The sequence below is a fragment of the Protobothrops mucrosquamatus genome, unplaced genomic scaffold (genome assembly GCF_001527695.2).
Source record: "Protobothrops mucrosquamatus isolate PMUCROS unplaced genomic scaffold, P.Mucros_1.0 scaffold244, whole genome shotgun sequence".
Taxonomy (NCBI): domain Eukaryota; kingdom Metazoa; phylum Chordata; class Lepidosauria; order Squamata; family Viperidae; genus Protobothrops; species Protobothrops mucrosquamatus.
In genome coordinates this window covers 61,093-72,909 of record NW_015386594.1, presented here as the reverse complement: position 1 = coordinate 72,909, position 11,817 = coordinate 61,093, and the positions used below count along the sequence as shown (strand labels likewise).

The 11,817-nt window shown below is 36.5% G+C and overlaps 1 protein-coding gene across 1 annotated transcript in view; it reads left to right on the top strand.

The window, feature by feature from the left end:
* NFATC2 (nuclear factor of activated T cells 2) overlaps positions 1-11,817 on the top strand; it is a 108,043-nt gene that overhangs the window by 76,033 nt on the left and 20,193 nt on the right. The window contains exons 7-9 of the mRNA XM_015814368.1: positions 8,175-8,230; positions 9,028-9,154; positions 10,737-11,420. Of these exons, the coding sequence (XP_015669854.1) occupies positions 8,175-8,230; positions 9,028-9,154; positions 10,737-11,420 (867 nt within the window). The remainder of the gene's footprint in view (positions 1-8,174; positions 8,231-9,027; positions 9,155-10,736; positions 11,421-11,817) is intronic.

The window sequence follows — 11,817 nt, the reverse complement described above, 5'->3', positions numbered from 1 at the left end:
GGCTTATAACAAAATATAACAATATGAAACATGTTAGGTGGCCATTAAGAATTCATTTAAGAACTGCTATAAAACAACCTTTTCCCTTGTTAATTCCAAGCAGCAGCTCAGAAGTAGCCAAAAAATAAAACAAAACATTGCAACATATAAAATAGCAGATACTTTTTGTCTGTGTGCAAAATAATCCTGGAAAAATGCTGAATAACTATCTTTTTCTCCCTCTTAAATTCAATATTGTTGTGAGGATCTGCAATATCTGAATGAATTAATTCCATATATTTAACTATCCATGGACATTACTCTTTTCTAGTTTATGAATCTCACTAGGAGCTTCTATTGCTGTTCTTTTGTACATAGCTTTCTAGAAGGCAAGATATAAATGTATCAGATTAATCTTTAATTAATCCATAAAATTGACAGATAAGCCACCAATAAACTTTAGTAGAGGCTAATTGAGCTTTAAAGTTAATTATAAGTAATTATGACTAATACATACTGTATATGAAACAATGAAAAAGTATCTCTGATCATTTAAAATTGTTATTAATTTTTTAAACCCACACTAAAAATAACGATAACACCAATGGTAAAAATTGCAAACGAAATAGTAAATTTTATTTCATGTATAATTACAAAAATTCTATAACACAAAATTTAAGGTTTAGAGATGTAAATAGATGTTAAAGATTGCATGGCAATTTGTGCTTGTTGAAACTTGACTGAGATAAAGTAGAATAAAACATTTGAGAAATTAAGTTAAATATTCACCAATGGCATGACAGTTAAGTGGATTCCCAATGGGTTTAAATTAATATTCAAAGAATGCTCATCAATGGATGTTCATCAGATTGGAAAGAGGTAATAGGTGAGGTGCACAAGGATCAGTCCTGAGTGTTCAGCGTTTTTGTTAATGAAGAGGTAAATAGAATGCTTATTAAAATTGGCAATGGATAGAAAATGGTTATGGATAACTGTTACATTACAAGACAAAATTAAAATTTACAACAAATTTACAGGGGACTGCTGGTGAGGAGGGGGCTGTGGGAGGAGGCGGGGCTGGGGCGACGGTGCGTGTGCCCACAGAGAGGGCTCTGAGTGCCGCCTCTGGCACCCGTGCCATAGGTTCGCCACCACTGGTCTAGGCTTAAGACAAAGACAGTGAAAATGTTTAGGGGACTATAAACTGGAAAAAAAAGATTAACGGAGCTGGATGTTTAATTTGGAGAAAAGATGACCAAGGAGAGTTATGGTAGTACATTTGGAATAAAAAAAAAGCCTATCATGTATCAGAAAATCAAGATCTATTTGTCTCATTCCGGAGTACATGACACAAAATAGTAGATTTAAGTAATAGGGAGGCAGGTTTTAAATGAATATTAGAAGAGTAAAAAAGCAGTTTGATATTGGAATCAATTATTCAAGGAGAGAAGCAACCTAGAACTAAGGAGAAACTTCCTGACAGTTAGAACAATTAACCAGTGGAACAACCTGCCTCCAGAAGTGGTGAATGCTCCAACACTGGAAGTTTTTAAGAGACTGACTGGACAGCCATTTGTCTGAAATGGTATAGGGTTTCCTGCCTGAGCAGGGGGTTGGATTAGATGACCTCCAAGGTCCCGTCCAACTTTATTATTAATAATAATAATAATAATAATAATAATAATAATAATAATATTATGTGGTATTAGACTCTCTTTCATTTAATGTGTTCAGGTGAAAGCTGGACCTCTGAACCGGAGTGCTTTAAATTGTATTCCTGCATTGAGTAGAAAGTTGGATTTGATGATTTAAGCAATCTGTTCTATCTCTTAAGATTTCAAACACTTTTAGAATCAAGAAGCACTAGCTATATATTTGCTTCTCTGTCTGTAGAAAACCCAGTACAATGTTCATTCAAAGTAGGAAACAATGGGTTACAGGAAGACTCTCTTTTTTCCCTCTCCCAAGCAAAGCAAACCTGATTTTAGACAGCCTCCTGTTTTGCCATAGATTTAGAGCTAACGTTCAGAGATGTTAAGGGAAACACAAATATTGACAAACTAAAATTAGGGCTTATACACTCAAGATTATAACAGCATATTAGCAAGACAGATGGAACATGATATACAAACTGAAAGGTCAGTACAATTGCCATGAGATTATTACCTTTTTATGTACAAGGCTACTATATTTAAAGAAACAGGTTTGTTCCAGCTGTGCTAGGGAAACATTTATTTCCTGCAGACATGGACCTATACAGGTAAGATCATCTGTTGTCCTTAGAACATTGCCTCGTGAGTAAATAAAATGCCAATCAAATGGGGGGAAAGCTGCATTAATTTAATGTGTATGCCTTCACTACCTTAAACAGACATGCAGTGACATCCCTGTAGAATTTAGGATCAGTCTCTAAAATATTACCAGGTGGTTTGAATGACTATGGAGTCATCCACGTCATGGTTGTCTCAAAAGTGCTTTTGCCAGAGGCAAGTGGACTTTTTATAAAGTCCAGTTGCCTTTGAAAAAAGCACCTTTGGGACAGTGTGGTTTCAACATTTTAGATTCAGAGATTTTTCTTAGTATTATTTGAGTGATTTGGTCACCAAATAAAACCAAATGCTTCTGTTGCTTTAGTGGTGGAGTACTCGGTGTCATTTCATTTACAGTTCATACAGTCTTTATAGGCAGCAGGTATTGAATGAGTCTGCTGCTTGAGGGAAGGAAAGGATGCGGTGTAAGTGGTGTGTGCCATTTTAGATTACATGAGGGGAAGGGAAGAGTTTTCAGTGTTCTCATTTGCAAAATGCTGACACCTGTTATAGCAGATAGACTCATTTGGAAATGTTCTCTTTATTGTGCAACTTGTTTAAGAATTGCAGGAGGATTTTTTTGGCTTGCTTGTTTTACATAAAGAAAGGTTTTTAAATGGCACTTATTATCTGCAGCCAAAATGATGTTATCCATTCGTCTCAGGCCCAAATTCTGCCACATTGTTCTGTCTCATCTGTAATCCACCTGTTATAACTCTTCCAGAGTATCTGTGTTGCTATCTTCTCTCTTTTCTTGTTCCAGTTAAAATGAATCCAAATATATGCAATAATCACTGTCCATACCCCACTCATTTTTCCTCCTTTCTTCTCCAACTTCAATTGCTTTCTGCAAAGTTGGAATTGATATTGTGAACCTCTTCAGATAAGAACATTCTGTTTCTCCTCCATATTTCTAGCCTGCTTTTAATCTCTGAAATTCCTGGCATAGAATAAGTAAAAATCACATGTCCCACAAAAACTGTTCAATTCAGTGAGAAGAAACTAAATATGTTTGGATTTAAAAAATTAACCTCCATGAACTCCTGGCAACCATATGGATATATCTGTGTTTTTTTCTTATGAATAATATATAGAAATTGTTTGCCATTGAGTTTATGACTCAATCCAGCCTAAAATCTTGAGTTTTTCAGGTAGGATCTCATTCAAGTACCACTAGGTCAAATCCTATTTAATTTTATTGAAATCAGTCAAGGTTAGATAGATGCTGCCACCTGCTGTGGGCTACTCAACTGTTAAAGTGTTTCCAGTTCTCAGGTCTTCAAAAATTTCATTCACACTTAGGAGTTTAGAAGAGAAAACCAAATGGTTTTCTTAATTGTGGCTAGGTTGATGGAACAAAAGGAGATAAGTAGCATCAAATTCAATAAAGAATTTTGGACATGTCAGTGAATAATAAACTGTACAAGCTCTCTGCTAGCCTAAATAAATGTATGACTTTACAAATATATATATGAATGAATGAATGAATGAATGAATGAATGAATACCACATTTGAAGAGACAGAATGAGGATGGGTATACTTACTCCAGACTGTTTTTCTTCCTTCATAAGTAGAAAGAAATGTTTCTCAGTGTGGCAAACTTCTGTCCAGAGAAGCTCTGTAAGATATTTAAAATATTATATATACTGTAGATTTGCAAATCATCAGGGGATAAATAAATCTTTGACAGTGGTAGCAGCTAGTTTCCAATCAGCAGGCTTACCCACTGAGACAAACAACATTTGATCCATAGTGCCCCAGTTCAATCCCTACAGTAATTAAGAGAAGGTTGGCTGAAAATTATTGCAAACAGTTGGGTGAGAGTGGCTTCTGGCATCTTGTATAACTCTCTGCCCTTTTTCACAACTAGCGGAAGGATAATAAATTGTATAAACTTGCTAACTTTGCAGAACTGACTTCAGGAGTTGCAAACTGGGATATAGTTGCCTTCAGCATAGAATTATGCTGCTTGTTGGCTTACTGCAAGGTTTAGTCTTAGGCTTAAATAACTTTCCAATTGTGATTAGTCTAATATGTTCAGTTTAGGTCATTTGAGTTGGCTGATTGTGTGCTACAACACTGCAATTAACCTGCATTGAAGGCTGACTGTTCTCTTGAGTTCTGCAGCTGCTGTTCTTCCTGAGGGTGGTTTGGTAATGATGTTTCAGCACACTCTGTGAAAAACTGGAACCCTTGTGTGTGAGCTGACTTCAAGAACAATGAAGGACTTTATGCCTGTATGAACTCCCCTTGAGTAAAGGCTAGAATGTAAAATGCAGGCACCTTGGTGTAGTCCCAGAGATCCTCTGACTCAGTAAATCTGACTCATAACTTCTTTCCCTTTCCCTTCTCTCATCCTACAGATTATGCTTTTATTCCCAGCTTCTAACAATATTGTCATTTTTTTTAACTTTTTTGTTATTTTCACTTAATAGTTGTACAGGCATATCATACAAACTCCTTCCTTACCACCATCTAAAAAAACATCTAGAGCTGAACTAAAAGAGGAGTCCAGATGTCTTTAATATCTTCAAGACCTACATTAGATAGAGCTTACTGTCCCTCGTATTGAAGCTACAGGGAGTGGAAAAATTGTACCTACACAAGGCAACCATGAAAAGAACAGAAGTATTCATTAATAGTCAGTCCCAACATAAATCTTGCTCAGCATAATCTTGGCCCCACGTGTGAAGTATGTCTACTGCTTCCCTTCTTCTACTGCTTCCCTTCTTCCTTCTCGTCTCTTGCTCCCACATCTTCAGGGAAATTATTTTATCTATTCTTTGAAGCAGTTCATCTTTTCAGGTAGCAAATGGAGAATTTTTAACGTAGGTCTGAATGCTCTTTGACAACAGAATATTTCCATACACTCGGAATCCTCATTGATACCCAGGTTGTATTTTCTTTTAAGACAATATCAGCTCTCATCTGTGATCTGAGGTGATAACAATCCAGGGACAAGTTTACTTCTTTCTGGAATGGCCCAGACTGAAGCAAGTTTCTCTCCTGGGAATAAAAAGGCGCTTTTTTGGAGAAGGAGGCCTGGTTGTTATAGTTTAGAATTGCAAATGAACAAATACTAACTCTATGTATTTACAAATCCATTCTGGTCAGATTCCTTCTCAGAGGTTGAGGTTCTTCTTTAACCAGATAGGTTTAGTGCATTGTTTTTCAACATACCACTATTTATTTCACATTATTTGAATATTCAGCAGTTTTCAGTATGGGGGCAGTTTGCACACTGCTATGCATGCAATTGATTGAGAAGTTGCTTAGTGGATTGCGCCTGTCACCAGCATTAAAAAGCAAACTAAACATAATGCTAAAAAGTTGGATGGTGGGGAAATTATGTTGCGCATAATTAAGTCTTCTTTTGCAGAGTCCTTGGTGCTCTCTGAGCTTGGTTGCTTGCTTGCAGATGTTTCATTACCTCACTAGGTACCATCAGTGCTAGTGAGTGTGGGTTTTTCTCCCTGTTTGTATACATTAGCTTGACCTGCCACTGCTGGTGGGGATATAGTTTTCTTGGTAGTTCCTTGACTGGAGTATTGCTTTCTGCTTGATTGTTTGTCTCATTTTAATTCTTGCTTATCTAAATGTAGTCTGCTGGTGAGGATGTCTTTTTGTTTCCTTCTTAGCTTTTGCATTGTCTCTTGTCCCCATAGCACTGATGATGTGACCTAGTTGTATAATGAGACATCTGCAAGCAAATAACCCAAGTTCAGAGAGCACCAAGGACTCCACAGTTCATCCTTGAGCTACATATAATTCTTTTCTATTTAAAATATATTTTCTTCCAATATTACCCTTATGAACTTTTCCCATAATTGCAGTTATGAATTCTGGAGTGGAAGCCATAAACAGGGCTAACAGTTACATGGGGAAAGGTTATTTTGAATGGTACTACAACTTTCTGCTCCAGCATAACTATTTTATAATGTTTAGCTCTAATAATTTTATTTTTTTTAAAAAGAAAAACACAATGGCACTTTAAATGGTGCATTTAGCATTCAAGCATCCTATGCATGTTTAATCAGGAATACGTTCTGTGAATAAATTATGTAAATGTAAATAAATATATTTTGATAGTATCAGTGTGACTTTATGAGAAAAACTGAATTTTAGAGTAAAGCATTTTTAAATAAAGTCGTTGATTTAGTTTTAGAATGTTGCTAGAAAACATCCACCTCTTCAGTAAGATTGCTAGTTTACGTTAAAGCAGAATCTTGGTCTTTGCTAAGTTATTTGGCCTAATATTATGGTAGATATCTTTGTTCTATGTATCCTTGTCAAATGCCATAAATGCTTTGTGGTCTTCATTGTTCACAGCAAAACAAAAAATATAGTGTTCAAATAATTTTTGCTGTTTCAGTTCCTGCATCTTATTGCTTTGATTTAATTTAAATTATTGTCTATAGAATATTATCACTCATACCTCAGTATGTAGTAATGATACTCTGAAATAATTCTCTTTTGGTTGGTGGTTGAGAATAATACTTAACATTATCAACATAGGTTGTTTGATTATTTTGCCTTAGTTCAAATTACTTTGTAGTCACCGGACCATAGTAGTGTTTTTTTCTATTTGATATGCAAAACATTTGAAAGAAATCACTAAATTATAGCCATCACCAAGAAAAACCATAGAATTAATGCCATAACAGAAATGTGATTATGAAATTAAAAGCATCAAATTTTGTTAGCAGTGTTGGTAGAACTAATTATGGAATAAGCAAACCCCCCCCCCCCCCAAACTCCCATTCAGTATCAAGGATGTGAAGGTGTGTTTCATGTACCAGTGAAAGATTTGTGTAATTTTTACAATGCCTGTAATATGCTGACAAAGTAGAGAGGAAGGAAAGGAACTCATATAAGGTCTTCTGAGTTGCAAGGAAAGTTTGGAGGAACTAGGAAAGTTTTAGTTTAAGGAAGAAGCTAACGTTTGTGGGAACATCATAACAAATTTTAACTTTGTTAATGGCTGCTTGGGGCAGGATGCTTATCATTTTTCCCCCCTCCTCTGTGCCAACTACGACAGATTGAGATATGGCATGGGTCTCACACTGGGAAAGATTGTGTGGCCAACAACTGTTTGTCTTTAGATAGTAGAAGCATCTCCGCCTGGAAACATTTTCAATACTGTGCAGAAATAACAAACATTGAAAGTCTTCTAGTTTTATTAAACCTAGGTAATATAATAGAATTGCTTAGAGTGAGAAATTAATAGCATTAAAATCCTAAAAACAAAATTAGTGTTGTGCTTTCTGAAATCATCTGCATGTATATAGACATCCCTGGGACATACACTCAGTTTTGCAGCTGAATTTAAGTTCTACATTAGTGAATTTTAATGTGGTATGTTAGTTTAGAAATTCAAAGAGTTGCTTTTTGCATGACTGACTGGAGTCAGATTATGGACATCTCTACAATAAATTCATGAGCTGGTCCTAGGAAAAAAAGCAATTTGTTCAACTTTATATTTCCATGTGCAACATACAATAATAAACTGGAACACCACTTGAACACCATCAGCATTGACAAATTCACCATCAATCAATTGCAAAAGGCAGCTTTATTCAGAATAGCTTACATCCTGTAACAATACCTCTAACGCCATCAAACATCAATATGTGCCTATCCCAGGTCCTTAGGCTGGACTCAGTAAGTGGATTAAAATGCCAAATCCATTCAGAATATCTAGCTGACTGTGCAATGAACCATAATAATAATAATCACCATATATCTTTAAGAAGGGTTGTGCAGCATGTGCAAAAAATACTTTGAACACTATAATATAAAAAGGAGTGCATTCATAATGACTTTATCTACATCTGTCTTCCATACATTCTGGTACAGTTTCATGCATGACTTATTTTTTTTTTCAGATGGACAGCAGGTTTGGGAGATGGAAGCCACAGTGGACAAAGACAAGAGCCAATCTGTAAGTTCACTCTATTGTTAGCCACAGAAATACAATCTTCTGCTTTGTGTGGAAAAGAATAGTAATAGAAAAATCATGTTCTCCTTAACATTGGCCAAAGTGAACAAGATTCCATTCTTGTTCTCATGTCTTGTGGATAGGATTCTCATAAATAAGAGAAATATTAAAACTAATATTTTAAACAATATTAAAACTAATTTCTCTAAGGTTGAAACTTCAGATACTGTATATTTAGCTCAACTGTTTAAGGAGGGGTGCTTATACAGGTAACATACATACAACTATTCATTTAATGACTATTCAAAGTTATGACAATGCTGAAAAAAGTGACTTATAATTGGTCCTTGCACTTATGACTGTCACATTGGTCATGTGATCCAAATTTAGGGGCATGGAAACTTACGGTACATGTTTTTATTATGATTGCAATGTCCATGGGGGTCACATGATCACCATTTGCAACCTTTCCAGGGGCTTGTGACAAGCAAAGACAATAGAGGAAGCCAGATTTGCTTAACAGCTGGTCCCAGTTATAGTCATAAATCAGACAATCTGTATTTACAAGATTATATCCCAGTGATCTCTTGCTGATTGCAGAAATTAGGCCTACCATATTTGAGCTGCAAAATCTAGACAACCACTAAATAGCAGAAAACAGATGCAGAAAACTCATTTCCTGCCATCTGTTGATCATCTGTATTTTTGCAGATTAGATGGGTATGTCTATTAATATTGAATTACTGGCATTATTATACTGTATTGTCCCCACAGTTATTTATTATTGTTGTTGTTTTCAGAACATGCTGTTTGTAGAGATTCCAGAATATCGGAACAAGCACATTCGTGCCCCTGTCAAGGTGAATTTCTATGTTATCAATGGGAAACGGAAAAAAAGTCAGCCACAGCATTTTACCTACCATCCAGGTAATTTTTTTTTATGAAAAGGGACTTGTAGCACAAACATTTTGTGGGAACACAGAGCTATTGGCTATGGCAACCAAATAGCAGTGCAATATACCCAAGGGCAATATAGAACTTGGATGGGAAATCACAGGGAAAGCCATGTTGTAGAGCAGAAAAAAAATGAGAATTCTCTTGAAAGATGACAGGATAGGAGCGAACCACTTCCATTCTGAAAATTGAATAGATGTGGCTATGAAGCATCAGGAGTTGAGTTCAACTCAAAGAGGACTTTACCTTCAAAACTAGGTGGAACCTTTTTAGATTAGGTTAAGTTGGATATTAAGAGAAGAACTTGGGATTTGTGTTCAGAAACACTCTCTTGAGGATTGTGTGTAAGATTCCATTTTGAGGAGCAATTGGTGCAATCATTTCCCTCTAGTTGATTGTTAGTTTTCTATCTTACTTTCCCTCAAAGCAGCTTTATAGAGCATCCCACCTCCTTATTTATGCATGCCATTTCTATGGCCATCAAATTAGCAGATTGCCACTCTGGGCAGTTAACAGAATTAAAAACACAAAACACAATAACCAGTGAACATAATCTTCTTGGCCAGAGCTACCAGCTGCCCTTCAAGTAGGAGCCACAAGTTCCAGATGCACACCTGCTATATTTGAGGGTGCCAAGCCCATCCAGAATTTAAAAAATACTATCTCCATATCTAGAGTCCCTAAAAACCACAGGTGCTAGATTTTCTTGAGTTGAGCCCAAGAAACTACTTCTTCCCTATCCAGATAGCCACGGCCTTCAGATGCTGGGGAAAAAAACTTGACTTAATTGGCCTAGCATAGATATTACTGATACATTGGTAATTTTTCTGGTAGTCATTGGTTAGTTGCTTACATGCACAGAGAGATCATTCAATTCCATAACGTTGACATATTGTATCACTTGATGCTGACTTTACTAGATAGAACAATATAAGCAATATGTCTATGGAGAGTCTTAGTCATCCAGATCATAGTTATCCCAAAGGTACTTTTTCATGAGACAACTGGACTTTCTTGTTTTTCTCTGAAGACGTTTCACTTTTCATCCAAGACGTTTCTTCAGCTCTGACTGGATGGATGGTGGGGAATGGAAGGATTTGGATGAGAAGCAAAATGTCTTTAAAAAAAAAACAAGAAAGTCCAGTTGTCTTGTGAAAAGCACCTTTGGGATATAAGCAATATTTTATGTTGCTTGGCTTGGTGGAATTAAGTACCCATGTTCAGCAGGTAGTCATTATGTGCATAATGTGGGTGATCTATATGCCTATGAATATTAGCTGATTACCCCTTATAGCTGAACACATAAACTGAGTCCATCAAAAAGTATTTGAGAACAAGGCAATAGAAGGTGATATGGAAGTTCAAATTGTGGATGTACACTGTAAGTCTACAGTGCTCTGTTGCTTGAATCTGCCAGTAGATATGTGAGTAATATCTGAAAACTGAACAAGCTGAAAACTGGTAGTGGGGAATTACAGTGTCAGAGTCATTCATCTCTTTGACTGTCTATTAGCAGTTCTTTTAAAACTGATATCCTTTATGTATTTTGTTCCAGTGCCTTCCATCAAAACAGAGCCCATTGATGACTATGATCCAAGTTTAATCTGCAATACAGTACACAGTGGTCTGAGAACAGTAACACAGCCTTATTATTCACATCATACAATGGTCTCAGAGTCTCCTTCCTGTCTTGTGGCTACAATGGCTTCTTGCCAGCAGTTGCATTCAAATCTCTCTTCTCCCGAATCCCAGTATCCTTCACAAAACCCAGGAGCTATAATATATCAAAGAAGCAAGAGTCTCAGTCCAAGCCACCTGGGCTACCAGCAGTCCAACTTGATGGGGGCCCAGGTTTCCATCCCAGATATTCATAGGTCAGTGCTTGTGCACACAGGATCCCCCAGCCAAAGTTCAGCAATGCTCCATCATTCTCCAGTCAATCAGCCATCTTCTCCAGTGATTCATTGCTCTCCCACAACCAATCATCAAATGAGATGTGAAAGCCATCAAGAGTTTCAGCATATAATGTGTAGTGAAAATTTCACACCCAGTGGAGTGAGGCCCCATCAGCCTCAAGTCAACCAAGCACAAAGGTTAAGCCCAAATTCTTATCCTACTGTGATTCAGCAGCAGAGAACGGCCAAAAATGGACCACCAGTAAATGATCAGAAGGAAGTGGTATCAGCTGGAGTCACTGTAAAACAGGAACAGAATCTTGACCAAGCTTATTTGGATGATGGTAAGCAATATCTGCTTTAAAATGTTATTTTCTCTCCAGATCGGCCTTTGAAAGACATCAGTTTGGCTTCCTCTTTCTTAGGGTACAAATCTGTAGTTTGGAGAATACAAGTCGCTGCATTTGCACAAAATGATAACCTAGAGTTCTAGAGTATCTTGGCATATTATTCATATATGCAGCTCTGCTGGTCCATATTCCCTAATTCTCCAGATTGGTTTCTTCTGCCAGTAAAAAAAAAGAACTTCAATACCTGTTAAAATAATTAATATGAAAAAGTATAATATTATGATGGAATTTAGCTGCACCAAACAAGGCAGGAGTCATACATAATTTCACATCTTGATTTCAAATTCTGATTCTCATTTAGAGTATCTCAAACCAGGCATAAATTCACATA